Source organism: Lepus europaeus, chromosome 8, assembly GCF_033115175.1.
Source record: "Lepus europaeus isolate LE1 chromosome 8, mLepTim1.pri, whole genome shotgun sequence".
Classification (NCBI taxonomy): Eukaryota; Metazoa; Chordata; class Mammalia; order Lagomorpha; family Leporidae; genus Lepus; species Lepus europaeus.
The window spans coordinates 68,568,264-68,584,914 of NC_084834.1; the positions used below are offsets into that span (position 1 = coordinate 68,568,264).

Sequence of the window (16,651 nt, forward strand, 5' to 3'; positions counted from 1 at the left end):
GCCTGGGAAAGCAGTAGAGGGTGGCCAAGTGCTTGGATCCCTGCACCTGTGTGGGAGACCTGGCGGAAACTCCTGGTTCCTGGCTTCATATCAGCACAGCTCCAGCTGTTGGAGTGAGCCAGCGGATGGAAGACTTCTCTCTGTGTCTCTCCCTCTCTCAGTAACTCTACTTCACACATAATATAAAATCTTAATAATAAGAATGATACTAACATTTTTCAGACTGGAAGATAAAAGGGAAATATAGTATTTAGTCAACACTTTATTCTAAGGAGAGCACTAAGAGGTTTGCTTACATTTTCTTGTTATGTCTTAACTAAACCACACTTTGACACTGCAAGAATCTTCCATTATTCAGATCCTTCATACATTAGCTTATAAAATTGGGCTTTAACTCAATTCTTCATTTTTTTTTTTACCAGCAGTACTCAAGCATTTTTGTCTCAGAACCCCTTTGTACTCTTAAAAATTGAAAGGACTTTTGTTTAGATGTTATATCTATTGATATTTCTATACTAGAAATTAAGACTGAAAAAAGTTTTAAATGTGTTCTGAATTTAGCAAGAAGAGCAACATTGTTATATTTTCCCCCTAAATCTCTTTAATGTCTGGTTTAATGGAAAGCAGCTGGGTCCTCCTATCTGCTGCCGCATTCACTCTGTTGCAATTTGTTGTTCTGGTTGAAATGTAGGAAGAAAACCCAGCTTCATACAGAGATGTAATTGAACAAGGGAAGATTATTCCGATAGCCCATTCAGACAATGGTTGACATTCTTTGGTACCTATTACTCTACAAGCGATAGACCTCAAAGGTTAAGAGCAAGGTGGAATCTGAAATCATACAGTTTGGGATTTTGTTGTTGTTGTTGTTGTACTTTTGGTACTCTGTGTATTCATATGGGAAGGAAAGTGAACAGGCAAATAATGTCTTTGTGCTAATAGGGAAATAGTTTGGATTTAAGGACTCCCTGAAAAGGTGCAGGGATCCCCAGCAGTCCTCACAGCCCCTTTTGAGAACCTCTTGTATGCGCTTGGGAAGGTAAGAAACAGCCCATCTAGCTTAAGACCCTCAGCAGACATGTTTATGTCTTATTATTCAAACAAGCCTGAAAGATCAAAGAGGGCAATCATCTCCTCTCCATCCTGCCAAGATGCTGAGAGGATAGAAATAGTGTCCCTAAAGTGATCAAGAGTTCTGGTGGTAAATAACCATAAAATTGTGATTCTAATGTTAAGGATGCTATTTTTCTCCTTGAATAAATGGTAATAAGTGTGGCAGAATTAATGGATGCTTTCTGAGACTGGCATGATCAGGTATAACTAATCCTTCTCAAAGCTTTTAAGATTAGCCAGTATTAATAGTGCTGAAATGGTTGACACTGTCAAACATATATCTGACTTTCATCTTGAAACAAAAAATTTTCCCCGATCATTCTGTTTAAGGGAATTTTCTAAATGCTTACTAAGGGGAATTTAATAGATGTCCTTTAAAAAGAGAGAGAGAAAAAGACCACAAACTCTTATTTGTATTTGTTCATGAATTATGCAACTGCATGCTTCATTGTTTTTAAACTAAACACTAACCTGAGTAAGAAATGTGTTGTTGCAGCATTTACTCTTTGTTTCTTCTCTTTTATTAGTATGCTTTAATTAGTATGCTTCATATTGATTTGCTAAACAATGAGGTCATTTTATTTCTACTTGAAGATATACAAGAGTTTTTGTCTACCTATACAGTTCCAAGCTATTAATTTGCATTATGTTTTCATAACAGTAAGTCATTACTAATGATACACATTTAGTTTAATACATTTCTCTTGAAAGTATAACGAGAGTATTTGTATCTATCATTTCACTGGGGGAAATACATTGTTGAATAAATGTATTGTAATTTTTTGTTATGAAATAAGTTCAACTCTTTTACTAGGAGTAGAGTGGTTACCATTGATTTCTCTGAATATAGTTCAGATTTCCATTGTAGACCATAAAAGATCCACCCCAAATTATTTGTTCAGACGCTCCTTTTCATTAGGTATAATGACAGGTGGAGTAGGGAGTTATAGAGAGTTCACAAGCAGTAAATCTGAAGCATTAATTCCCTGACTTGAACATTTTTCCCCTTAAATTTGCATCATGAACACCAAAATTGCAGGTAAATCTGTTTGAGTCTGTATCAACATTATGTTTTATGGTGGTGACATCTTTTTGTTCTCCACCCAATACCCAAGGTTTTATATGGTATATTTTGAAAATTCCCGTGTTTGAAAATATTTGATGACATTTTAACACATCTTGTAAAGCATCCTTTCTATACCTTCCTGATCAATTCCAAGTATTATAAAAACAAAGGTTGAAATATTTGCTGTCTTAGGAAAAACTAAAGGTATCAAACAATGTGAACAGCTGTTCCAGAAATAATCCAAAGGGAGGAGGCAAGAAATGTGGAAACAGAGCCATTCTGGAGTTAGCTTTAAAATTCCATCACAGATTTTGTGTAGTTAGATCCTTATATTTGAGTTCAAATAGTTAAAAAAAAAAGAAAAGAAAAAAAACACCTTATGCATATTCAAGATAACATAAACACAGTCTCAGGTATTTTCTGACACCAAATATGTGGCATCTTTTTCAGTACCAGTCCTACAACTCCCTGATTCTGACAGGAACTCGTTATCCTACAACTCAATCCTGTATTGACTGTAACTACCCTTGTAAGTGCTAGATGCATGGGTTGAAGGGCTCAGTCTCACAACACTACCCTCATTGCAGTCACCAGTTGCAGTTATCAAGTCCCAGCTCGCAGGTACTACTGTCTAGCTTGACTGCAAATTCAGGGGTTCTCTCAACCCCACTTCTCAGATTTAGTCATTTCCTAGAATGACTCCCAGAACTCAGGAAAACGCTTTGCTTACAATGACGGTTTCTGTAAAGGACAAGGATGAAAAGCCACATTTGGAGCTATGCAGGGTAAGGTCTGAGAGAGTCCTGAGCACAGGGACCTCCGTCCCTGTGGAGTTGAACTATTCCGCTCTCCCAGCACATAGACTTGCGTTTATCAACTAAGAAGCTCTCCACTTGTTCAGGGATTTTTGGAGGTTCCATTACATGGATATGATAGATTGAACCACTGGCCATTAGTGATTGAATGCAGTCTCCAGCCCCTTTCCGCTCCCTGGAGGTCAGGTGGGGCAGAATGTCCAAATCCCTTATCACATGGTGGCTTGCTCTGACAACTTGACACTATCTAGGCATCTCCTAAGCTATCTAGGCTTACACCTCATTTGTATAAGCTCAGATATGGTTGAAATGGACTGATTGTGAATAACAAAAGGTGCTCTTTATCACTCCTATGGTTTTAGGAAATCTGTACCAGGATTTAGGGACCAACACCAAATTTTTTGTATTATTTTTGATAATATATGCATACATTTAAATTAAGCCACATTTGGGTTTCCTCCAAGTAGGGTAGATAAGATTTTGGAGATACGGTAAGGAGAGAGATTTTTCCTTTCATGAGATTGCAGTATAACTGTCAAATAGTGCTATGATCTCAGCAAGAAAGCTGTATATGATCAAGGAAATTAAATCCCCATAAAAGAAGAAATCGAGTTTAACTTTATTTATTTACTGTCAAATGAGTAATGATCTTTTATACCCATCTTTTTAAAGGGAGAACCAGGTTTCATTGGTCCTCAGGGGGAACCAGGCTTACCAGGGTTACCAGGAACCAAAGTAAGTGGAGTATTCTTTCCTTCCTTTCTTCCTGAAATTTTTGTCACATATGTTTAGTCTATTAAGTTGAAAGAAATGAGGGGTTAGGTAGGCATTTGGCCTGTCAGTTCAAACTCCGGTTGGGACACCCACATCCAATGTTGGATTGCCTAGGTCATTGTTTGCCTGCAACTCCTAACTCCAGCTTCCTGCTGGTTTAGACCTAAGCAGCCTTGAAGGCTCAGGTAGTTGTTCTTCATCTATCCATGTGGGAGACTTGGATTGAGTTTCCATCTCCTAGACTTGGCCAAGCTCAGCTCTGCCTATCATGGGCATTAGGAGAGTCAACTGGTAGATGGGAGTCTATTACTCTCCCTCACCCTCCCTCCCTCTCTGCTTCTCAGATTAAAAAAAAAAAAATACAAATCCTAAAAAAGAAATGTGAGGTAACCCTATTATTTATATGACCAGATAGTTTTGCCTAACAGAGAACTATATAAACTTAATTCACCCATTACTAATACTTCTAACGAAAATTCCATATTAAACAAAGCAATGGGAAGTTTATTTCGGAAAGTCTTCAGTGAGTCAACAGGTTGAGGGAATACGTTAGTTGCTCCACTTGTTCTTAAATTCCTCCCATATTGATATGATACGTTAGCCTGCTGGTTATAGGAAATCAAGGAATTCTGAAAAGGAGAGAGAGAACTCGTTAACCTCCCTACCCCTCATCACAATTTTAGGATATGCTTGTAAATCAAACATTGTTACTATTCCCATCACCCCCTAGATTTCAAAGGCAAGTACAGCTGTCATATAGAACCCTAAGTGCCTCATTCCAAAAGGATCCACCCTGAATGTTGTCGGCAGAAATATCCTATAATGAAAACCAGCTTACACTCTCCTACTTGGCAACCCTAGAGAGGGCCCTAAAAGCAAACCCTATACGCTGCCATACAGAAAAATATGTTTCAGATACAGTCAGGCCTATGGTTTGCTTTTTATCTATCCCGTAAGACATAAAAAGGTGCAACTCTGATGATGGAACTTTACCCATGACAGACTCGTGAATCAAAGAAGGGGCAAAATTACATCAAACTACATTCTTTCATTTTTAAACCATTGTAGTCTTTGCCTCAATGTGTATTGCATTCACCAGAAATAAGCCAGGGATGATTTCCAAGAGTTAGAAAAATATGTTCATGGTCTGTTCCCACAAAACAGTCCTCATTTCCGTCGGTCAAGTGAAACTAACTATAATCCTGGTAAATGGAAACTATGTGTGGCCTAAGGGGGACTGAAACTCAGTCACATCATGCAAAATTGTTACTTTTTTGAGAAATTTCGTTTTCACATAATGATCTGTCGGGCTTATTAACAAAGTAGGAAGAATGCCTATTTTAGCCTTAACAGATTTACACGAGAAATATCTCCCTGGAATAAAAAGAGAGAGTAAAAGAATATGGATTTTCCCTGTTAAGATAAGGACTGGTTTTATCTATTGAGGTGCACAGCATCAGAGCCAGGTGAGGAAAGATGGCAGCCTCCAGGATGAGCACAAGATGGGGCAGAGCTGGTCCCTATGGGACAAAGCTGGGCATGAATGACATGTATAAATGTAGCATTTTCTTTGCTACATGAGGGAACTCAGAAGAAACTCAGGCAGCATAAAGTGGAGTTCTCCCTAAACATCTTTTCTTTAGTGAACTGATTTTAAACTATTCTTCAATTTAAAAAAAAAAAAAAAACCTAGATGTAGAGCCATAAAATCAACATTAATTGCTGTAATGAAGAACTTAACATGATTTTATCACCTAGATTCATTTATAAACATACTATTCTGACCCCCTACTAAAATAACTATCATAAAAACAGATATGGATAGGAAATTTATTAATAATATTTTGAAGGTAATATATCAGCTACATTGACTATATCAATGTGAGTTCAGTATCATAATGGAATAGTCACAATTATTTAACAGTCTCTTTCAGCTGAGCTCCACTCTTTTCCAGTTCTATAGAGTTGGAATTTGTACCACAAAATTCAAATTTGAAAAATAAACTAAGATTGCATTTTTTCTCCCAGCACAGCAGAGAGACAATAATAAAGAAAGGACTTTTGCATTCTGAAAGTCTACAGCAGGGGCCGGCACTGTGGCGCAGCAGGTTAAAGCCCTGGCCTGAGGTGCCAGCATCCTGTACGGGTGCCAGTTCTGATCCAGGCTGCTCCTCTTCCGATCCAGCTCTCTGCTGTGGCCTGGGAAGGCAGTGGAAGATGGCCCAACTGCGTGGACCCCTACACCCACATGGGAGACCGGGAGGAAGCTCCTGGCTCCTGGCTAAGATCAGCTTAGCGCCGGCCGTTGCGGCCATCTGGGGAGTGAACCAACAGATGGAAGACCTCTCTCTCTGTCTCTATCTCTCTCTGTAACTCCGTCTTTCAAATAATAAAATAAATTTTTAAAAAAATAAATAAGTCTGCAGTAGCACCTGGGAGGGACCTACATCACTCTAAAGAAATGGAGGGTTTTTTTGTTTTTGTTTTTGTTTTTTTGACAGAGTTAGACAGTGAGAGAGAGAGAGAGAGAAAGGTCTTCCTTCCGCTGGTTCATCCCCACAAATGGCCGCTATAGCTGGAGCTACGCCCATCCGAAGCCAGGAGCCAGGTGCTTCTTCCTGGTCTCCCATGTGGGTACAGGGGCCCAAGCACTTGGGCCATCCTCCACTGCCTTCCTGGGCCACAGCAGAGAGCTGGACTGGAAGAGGAGCAACCGGGACTAGAACCTGGCGCCCATATGGGATGCCGGCACTGCAGGCAGAGGATTAACCAAGTGAGCCACAGTGCCAGCCCCAGAAATGGAGCTTTAGTTAGAATATTTTACAATATTTTTCATCAATTCATCAATTTTTATCAGATAGTTTTCTGTATTTGAGAATGGGAAGTGAATTTATATTGCCCTAAAGCTTATGTTCCAATATGGGTTTAATACCATATATTCTATTATATAATGTATAAGTATATGACAGAGTATCAGAGGGTGATATGAAACTAATGTGTGGCATTGTGATAAAAAGAAGTTCAATGTAAGGATATGTAGGCTGTTATTCTCCAGATAACTGATTTTTTAAATTTTTTTATTTTTCCTTAAAATAAGTGTATAGCTAGTTTTAAATTCTTCTGTAATTTCTATAATTCTTAAAGTAACATATTAAAACATTTAAAAACACTAAAATTCCAAATACCAACAGAAGCCCTTCAGTGCCACTCTACTGTGATGGTGGGATTGGGGAGAAAAAAGAAATAAGCTGTTTGGTTTCTGGACCAACTTTTTCCATCTTGTATATTCACTCAAGGCTCTTGCCTTTCTTCCAACCTCTCTGTTTTCAAAACTTCCTCAGTGGATGCTAAAACCCTATGAGTCTTTCTGAACCATTGATATAATCTCTCCCACACGCTCTCTGAAACCACAAAAGCTACCAAAAGTGGGCATACGACAAATCAGGACCTTGGCTTTAGAACCCTACACCACCCATCAAGGTGCCAGTCCTATTTTCTTCTCCTTTCCAAGATAAATCAGTTCCTTCAAGGAGGAGGCTACCTCTCTCACTTACGTGCAAACACGTCACCCACAGTCTGAATTCTGTACCTCTTTGATTACAAAAACTACCTACCATGCAGGAAGCCAGATACTCTCTGTTCTGCATTCAGGGAGCTTCATTGCAGCATCTTCCTGGAGGGCACCTTGGCAAGCTTTGAAAATATTAGTACTTTTTGACTCAGCAATTCCGCAGCTAGGAATTTGTCCTAAGAAAATGATCAGCTATGTGCAAAAGATTTACACTTCAAAATATTTACACAAAATTGAAGATTTGGGAAGTTTTTAATAACTCTCCCACTTTAAAAGCTTTGTGACTTTGGGAAAGTTACTTTACTTCTCTGAGCTTTGACTTTGTCCTCTGTAGAATTTGGATAATAACATCCTTCTTGTTTGTCCTGAGAAGTAAGTAGGATAATGCCTGTGGAGTATTTGGTGCAGTTTCCATGTTCATCAATGGTGCGGATGTCAACAGCAGTGATTACCAAATAGTCCTTACCCATCCTTCAGGACATGGCTCAAATCTCACCTCCAGAGGAGCCAATCTGCCTGCAGAAGCCAGTGGAGTTTCCTCTTTGTGACAAATAGGCGTATGTTACTCTTTATGTCTTAGCTATTTTGTTCATGTGGATCTTGCCTGCCTGACTAGATCACTGGCACCTTAGACTTCATATAGAGCCATTAATATGTTTTTAAAATGTAATATCTCCATGCCTTCCATCATTCTGAATCCTATGCAAGTTATGGGATCACAACTAGTTTTCTCCATTTTACAGAGAAAACTGAGGTGTATGTAACTAATATGCCACAAAACACAGAACTGGTAAATAACAGGGCCAGAATGAAAACCTAGGATGTTGGATCACAAAGCCCGTGACCTCACCACTTTGCCATGCTTCTTGCCAGTAGTGCTTAAAACCAGGCTGCAGAATGAGAACAGATGTCCATTCCCGTCTGGAGGTATAATCGTGGCTCTCATCAAATCTCTTTCGAGGTCTTTTTACTTCCCAACACAGCTATCTGGCAGGCACTTACCAAACCATTTCCTTATCTATAAAATGAGGAGGATAATGCAATGCTGAATAATTGTGTATTAGTCATGTACTACGTATACATACACACCGATAGATAGAGGAGAACGACTTTATTAGGGGAATTGGCTCCAGCAGTGGTGGAGGCTGAGCAGTCCCGTGATGTGCTGTCTGCAAGCCAGAAACACTGAAAGGCCAGTAGCTTTGCTTGATCCAAGTCCAGAAACCTCAGTTGATGCTGTAACTCTCAGCCCAGGGCCAAAGGCCTAAGAACCTGAGAGGTTGCTGATGCAGAAGACAGGTTTCCCACTCCAGGAGAGGAGATGGGAGGAGGGAAAGAGAGAGACAGAAGAGGGAGAGAGGGAGGAGAGGAGAGATTAATTCCCCTTTCCTCTGCCTGTCTGTTTTACACGGACCAGACAGTTGTCCCCACATTGAAGACAGCCCTCCTCCACTCAGTCCACCAGTTCATAGGCAAACCCTTCCAGAAATACCCCCGTAGGCAAGCCCAGAAATAATGCTTTACCAGCTATCTAGGTAGCTGTTAATCCAGTCAAGCTGACACCTCAGCTGTCACAAATAGTTTTGATTATTTAAAGAGATAACTTTAGTCAAGGGGTTAATATGGTGCAGACTTATAGTAAATAGATGGTAACTCTGCTTTCTTTGATTGTATTCAATTCACTGAATAATCTACAGGGACCAACTGGGGGCAGTTGCCATTTAACTATTTGGCCATTTACCTGTTTTGCAACTCGTGACAGGGTGAACGTGGGGAGGCAGGGCCTCCTGGAAGAGGTGAGCGAGGGGAGCCTGGAGCCCCTGGACCCAAGGTCAGTTATTCTTGCCTTGATAAGATAGTCTTTGGTTTGGAAATGTGTGCCTCTTGCTTTAGAACATGAAACTAAACTAAAATTCCTCAACAGGAATTAAAAGAGCCAAAATCACACATAATTTGTTAGCATGCACACTAATTGGTTCCTTTCAAAAGGGATTTTACAATTGAGCTTTCTCCATTTACTCTCTCCTGTTCAGTGAACAAATTTAATAGCACACTCAAACATACAGGAAGGGGGCTGTCATAGTAACATTCTCATTTGCATATCAAAATATATGGAGAAAATAATCTGATCAGTGCTGTGTTCATTTTTATAATAACTTTATAGAGTAAGGTGTCTTGAAAATATTAGAGTTAAGGATTTATTTGACTGTTCAATCTTTATTTATCTAAACTGCCTGCAAGCTAATATGGTCACACTTTATTTTAATAACTCATCCTAAGAACACAGGAACTTATTTACTCTCTGATGAAAAGGAAATTTGTGTAGATGCACACTGTTGCAGCCAATGAGTTCTTCATTGCAGCCAATGAGTTCCCCTCCCCTGGTGGGAGGGCCATCCACAGATTAATAATGGAATGAGGGTTGGTGGGGAGACCAGAGAATGAAGTACTGGCATGGTAATGATAGCTGCTTACAGTGCTTTAAGAACCAGCATTAGATGGATCCATATATGGAGACAGTTAAAATAAAGTGTTTCCATTTTCTTCATTATTCTGAGTCACTACTAATTTCTTTTTTCTGTTCGTATCTCCTCTGTCATTTTCTCTGTTTCATCTTCATCTTCTCCTATATTAGGGAAAACAAGGTGAATCAGGAACTAGAGGTCCAAAGGGGTCAAAGGTCAGTAGCCAAGTAACCATTTTAATGTCACATGAGAGCTTCAAGGTCTGTGCTTTTTGGCTTTTCTCTCAGAGGATCGTGTCGTGGATTAAACACCTTCGTGCACTGGGGTTGGGGTAATTCCTGCCTCTGGGATGATATCTTAAAGCAATCAGCTGTTTCATATTATTGCTGTGTATTCTTGGGCTTCAGACTTTTCTTTAAGAGAGGCTATTTCCTGTTTCATAAAAAAAATTCAAGTACTTAAATTATAAATTGAATAATCTTACCTTTTATTCCCTAGCTATCTTTCTAATAAATATTCAAATTATACTTTGTTTTTAAGTAGCTGACTCTGTTGCACTAAAACTTCACCAGCAACTGCAGTTTTTCCCTTTATCCTGCTCTTTATAACATCTACTATAGTATGCTTGCTGTTAGCAGAATCATGTTACTTTAAATGCCATTAGCTAACAGTATGGAAAACGGGTATAAAATGAAGAAAACAAAGCAGTGATATTTGTTTTCCCTTCCTAACAAATTTAATAAATAAGCATAATATGGGTAGGAAGACCTATAATTAAAAATAAGTTAAAATTGAAATTCTTTTTCCTGCTTGCTGTCATTGGTCCTTGCTCAGCTTTTAGGAATATGTACAAACACATATAAAAATGCTTTTGAGGGGCTGGTGCTGTGGCATGGGAGGTGAGGCCTCTGACTGCAGTGCTGGAATCCCATGTGGGCACTGGTTCAAGTCCCAGCTACTCCACTTCTAATCCAGCTCTCTGCTATGCCCTGGGAAAGCAGTAGAAGATGGCCCAAGTCCTTGAGCCCCTGCATGCACATGGGAGACCCAGAAGAATCTCCTGGCTCCTGGCTTTGGATTGGTGCAGCTCCAGCCATTGCGGCCATCTGGGGAGTGAACCAGTAGATGGACATCCTCTCTGTAACTCTGAGTTTCAAATAAATAAATAAATCTTAAAAATAGCTCTTGAATTCCGTAAAGGAAAAGGACTCAATAAGTTTGCAGGTCTTTTAAAAGAACCTTCAAATCCACACAGGCTCACAGCTCTTCTCTGTAGTTTCAGTGTAGACTTCTGAGTGTTTTGAGGGTTTAGACTATTCCTGGTTTCTCTACAGGTGGCATAATGATACTATAAATGGAACTTCAGAAATTTCTCATGTTGCATTTAAAAATTCAAAGAACTAGGTTTCCCCTCCCCCTGCCAATCTGTCCCAGCTGACTGCTGTCCACTTCAGCACCATCTAAGTGCTAAAATGCCTGTGCCTGCAGATAAAGGTTTCCTTAGATCCCCATCAAAGGGAGACCCAGCCTGTGACCTTTCTTTCCTAGCTCTCCCTGGAATGAGCTCTCCATTTCTTCCCTCTCCCAATTATCTACACTTTTCTTCTCAGAGGACAGACAACAAACTGTTCAGCTGTTTTTCCCTTTGCCCTAAATCCCCTCAAATAACAGGAAGAACACGGCTCAATCTGAAAGGTAAAAGCTGACTGTGGTGCTGTAGAAACCAACTGCTTTGCCTTTGCAGTTGCACAACATGAGAAGGTAGCCATATATACTGTGTCATGCTTCCGAAGTGCTCTATCAGAAATGAGAGCTTTCATTCCCTTCGAGTGCATCTTTTAAAAGAATTTGCCATTTTGGTAGCAGTGCATGTTCACCTCCGTTCCAGAGGTTCATATCATGTTAAAAGTGCTGCAGTGTGATATAAACACATCGTTGGACTTGATAGGTTTCTAGAACATTAGAACTACTATTAACTTTTTTTTCTCTTTTCATTGATAAAAGGGTGACCATGGAGACAAAGGGGACTCTGGAGCTCTGGGCCCAAGAGTGAGTATACGTCTCATCTGAATCTTTGCTCCAGCAAGCCAGATTGGAAGTAGCATCTGTGTGACTTCTCACAAGGTTCCAGGCCTATACCCAATAATAGCATTGGGATTCAATTACTATAATTATTTCTGCTGCTCTATTCTTCCTTTTTTATTTTAGTCACCAGGAGCAGTGAGTTGGGGATTCTATCACATCAAATAAGCTTCACTGAGACAAAGGCCTAAGGGAGCTCTCCCTATATACTTTGCCTCTGCTAAGTGAACAGTAGCAAACCCACAGCCTAATAGAATTTTCCATTTTTCAATTAACCCAGTTATAGCGAATGTAGCAGTCCAAATGCACAGGGCCTGTTTTTTTAAAGGCAGAGAATTAGGATTTGACTAATGGAAATTACATAGCAGATCTGATAAGCAGAGTGGATGTCTTTGCGTGTGTGTGTGTATGCATGCAGACATACACACACACACACATATATATACGAAATCTTCAAAAAATTGTAGAAATATATATCATATATGGAAAACCATGGAGGTGGATGTTTGGCCTAGTGGTTAATTCACATCAGAATGGATGGGTTTGATTTCTGGCATCTGCTCCCAACTCCAGCTTCCTACTAATTTACAGACCCTGGGAGGCAGCAGGTGACAGCTGAAGTACTTGAGTCCCTGCTACCCTGTGGGAAATGTAGATTGAGTTTGCAGCTCCCTGCTTAAGCCTGGCCCAGCCCCAGCCATTATAGGCATTTATGCTCATTCTCTCCCTCTCCCCTCTTCCCCTCCCTCTCCCCCTCCCTCTCCTCCTCCCTCTTCCCCCCTCTTCCCTCTCTCTCCCTCCCTCCCTCCCTCTCTCTCTCTCATCTCTCATCTCTTTCAAATAATTCTTTCAAAAATTATGCAAAGATTTTCAAGTTTTTTATGCCCACATAAACTTATCTTTGAATTCAATTTTCTGAAAACTGTTTGAATTACTCTCCTATGTATTCTCCTTTTTGTTCCCTCTTTGATTTATTTTCATGGGATTCTATTCCTGTTGGGAAAGCCAAGCATTTCCTACAGGACAATGTTTTATCTTCTTGAAGAATGAGGAAGCAATCTGAGATACAGATGAGTGAAAGAAAGCTGAGGGTTTTAATAAATACAGATAAAGCTAATAAAATTTTATGAATCATATCAGATTAGTTTATATTTTATAATTTCAGAAATCAGAAGTGGCTTGCCTTCTTTGAAATAAGAACTAAATTTGAACATAATTATTTATTCTAAATTATAGTTGGACCTTAGCAAAGACAGAATACAGAGAGCCGTAGCTGGCAGTTTCTGTTTTTGTGTGGCCCTCCCTATAGTAATCTAACTCTTGTAATTTTTCCCTTGGTTGGTTTTTGTCCTAGGGTCCACCTGGTCCAAAAGGGGATCAAGGAGCCACCGAGATCATAGACTACAATGGTAACCTCCATGAAGCCTTACAGGTAAGTGTCTGCTCCCTACCCTGACACACTGAAGCACCCATGAAATGTCAATATGAGCTTCCATGCACCTCTGATCTCAAAGGACACTACTGCTTGAAGGACATCTACCTGTTCTCCAAACTCATTCATGTATCTCTGCCCCAGTTTATTTTATTTTATAGCATCTTTCAATCTCTCCTTTTATTTCTCTTCTACACTCAAATATTAAGCCTTATCGGGTCTAGACATTGTGTAATTCCTTGCTTGAAGAGGAAGCTTGGTGAAGCAGTTGAAAGCCCTGTGACTTTGGAGCTGGAACTGCTTGGTTTCTAATCTCCACTCTCTTGCTTGTAAAATGTGTGGCTTCACTTCTGTGAGTCTCGGTTTTTCCATCTGTACATGAGGTTAATAGTGACATATGCTTCATAGAGTTATTGTGAGGAGTAAGTAGTTAAATACATACTATAGCTATATGCTTAAGACAGTGTTTAGCACATGGTAAGCCCTCTGGAAAGGGCTTACTGCTACAATCCAATTATTTCCTTCCATTAAGTTAAAATTAGACTATGTGGCTTGTCTCCATTTTGTTATCCATCCTCTTCAGTTTAGACTTCCCTGTAGTTATGTCTATCATCCTTCTGTCGTAACTGCCCTCACAGAGGTCAACAGATTATTCTACTGACTGCCCTTGACTTTTCTGTGACAAACCAAACCAACACTCTTGGTGGAATGTTGTTTGAATGGTATATTCAATCAACAGCTTGAACTGGTGTTCCTCAGTGTTGGTTGAATTAGACATAAACAGGGGTCTCTGGCTTACTGTCAGGTATAGAACCAGTTTTTTAAATTGTCTCTTTTCCCCACAAATTGATAATTGTGTATGGGAAGGGGAAGGATGGGGGAAAACATATAAAGTTTCGGTGTACCTACCACATTCTCAAAGCCCTTACTTATAAAATAAGGAAACTTTTTTTAGCTTAATTATTAACACTGTTGTAAATTTTTCCTTAAACTACTTCCAATGACACTATAATTCTTACTATCACCTTCGAGAGATATCTACTCCCTTATCTATCAAGATATACTCCAATATTATCAATCATTTTCTGAAAAATTGAGAAAGTACTTTTAAAGCCTTGTTTAGGTTAAACAGTGTCTGGTATGGGGCTAGCTACCCCCAGCCTAAAACACAAATCTGCTGTGGTCGGCACTATATTGTAGCAGGTAAAGCCACCACCTGCAGTACCGGCATCCCATCTGGGCACTAGCGTCTTATCTGTGCACAGGTTCAAGTCCCAGCTGCTCCACTTCCAATCCAGCTCCCTAGTAATGCACCTGGGAAAGCAGTGGAAGATGATGCAAGTACTTGGGCCCCTGCACTCACATGGAAGACCTGGAAGAAGCTCCTGAATCTTGGCTTTATTAGAAAAGCTCCCATCTCACTAGAAAATGACGTGTCTTTCTCCAACACTACTCCGCCCAGCTCTGGCTGTTGCAGCCATTTGGGGAGTGAACCAGTGGGTGGAAAACCTCTCTCTCTCTCTCTCTCTCTATCCCTCTCTCCCTCTCCCTCCCTCCCTCCCTCCCCCTCTTCCTCCCTCCCTCTCTCCCTCTTTCCCTCTCTCCCTCTCTCCCTCTCTCCCTTTCTCTCTAACTCTCCCTTTCAAATAAATCTTCAATTAAAAAAATTTTCCTTCACTCTTTCCCTACTGATAACTAACTGGATCATTTTGGAGGAATTATTTAATGTATCTGTTCTTCCTTGATCTTATCTGAAAAATGAAGATGTAATTGAAATGATCAATGAAATATATTATTCTTGGGATTACTTTTAGGACCTCCTGAACACTTTTTACAGATGTGCAAAAAAAAAAAAAAAGGTTATATGCTTCCAATCTCTTTCTCTAAGTACTATATGACTGTAAAGCAGTCAATATTTGTCATACTCAACTAGTTCATGCTTATGTCTCAACTTAAATATTTATTATTGTTGTGGGCTCTTAGAGCAACTATGAGTTGCGCTTAGAAATCAGTTTATAATAATTTTTTCACTTCAAAACTATTTATGAGTTTTCCTAACATGATATTCCAATGAATTGAGTCCCTGATAGAATTAAGTTAGATAACCACTAGATTGAGGTGATAGGCAATTATTCTTTAATTTTGTAACCAATGATGAATATTCACGGTTTTACAGATTTCATTTCATTATTGCCTCCTTTAAAATTCTTCAAACAAAGCTCTAAGGTAACCAGTTAAAGAGCAGTATATTACAGTTATAATAATACATTAGAAATATAAAATTTTAACTATTGCCTCTACTGAAATTTTATATTTATATAAACATTGCCATAAACTATTTATCTTTATTTAAGGAGGTTACATTGCCACAATTCAGAATGAAACCTAACTCAAGCTCTTAAAAATTCCCATCACTATCTAAACTAAACCCGTTCTCTAATATAAATCATAGGTGACTTTAAGCCTATATCACTCATGCAAAACAGAAGAAAACAACCTTTAGTTCTGAAGAGATTCATATAAGCATCTCAGGAAGTAAATTATGAAGCAGGCTGCTATACTTTCCCCAATTTACAGTTTTCCAGCTCATACCTTACATTTCTTTAATGTCTCACTAGAAAATGGCATGTCTTTCTCCAACACTACCCAGAATTCTGGTTTTCAAATCATTACTGCAGTTCAAGGCAGATCCTTGCTGAGTTTATGTAGCTTTAGCTCAGAGGAGACAGATACAAGAAATCCCAAGAAAGCCAACATCTTCCAAATGATGGTCAAAACTCTTCATATGTTCCTGTGAACTTAGCTTATTTTTCTGTCATTTGTTCTTTTAATTGGCTGGAACCCTGAACAATTTCCAAATCTCAAAAACATATAGTTCATTTAACAAAATTATTTAGACTCCATCAGTTAGTTTAGTTACAATTAATATTCTTTTATTAAGCAACTCATTATAAAACATGTTGTGATCCTGAAATCTAAAAGAGAACCAACCTTCTGTTCAGAGTAGTAGGGATGGGATGAATCTGTATATGACAAATATTGGAAAATCTCAGTTCCAATTTTAAACTCCCTACCTTTCCAAGGTTTTATGAGCCTCCTTTCTAGTTTAAAATATTATGTAATTGGGAGGCACTGACAAATAATTTCCACTCTATAATTTTCTAGTAGCCTTATGTAAATGACTCGTTTGCAGTAAAAGGAGTGAAAGAGTAGCTTTGTCTTAGCTTTAAATCTAATTCTTGCTCTAGGCAAATCCCTTAAAAGCAAAGTAAGGCCAGCGGGTGGCTTAACAGGCTAATCCTCCACCTTGCGGCGCCGGCACACTGGGTTCTA

The 16,651-nt window shown here is 39.2% G+C and overlaps 1 protein-coding gene across 1 annotated transcript in view; it reads left to right on the plus strand.

The window, feature by feature from the left end:
• The window catches only part of COL25A1 (collagen type XXV alpha 1 chain), a 517,707-nt gene that overhangs the window by 460,181 nt on the left and 40,875 nt on the right, over window positions 1–16,651 (plus strand). The window contains exons 19-23 of the mRNA XM_062199755.1: window positions 3,667–3,729; window positions 9,102–9,170; window positions 9,975–10,019; window positions 11,809–11,853; window positions 13,241–13,318. Coding sequence (XP_062055739.1) covers window positions 3,667–3,729; window positions 9,102–9,170; window positions 9,975–10,019; window positions 11,809–11,853; window positions 13,241–13,318 — 300 coding nt within the window. The remainder of the gene's footprint in view (window positions 1–3,666; window positions 3,730–9,101; window positions 9,171–9,974; window positions 10,020–11,808; window positions 11,854–13,240; window positions 13,319–16,651) is intronic.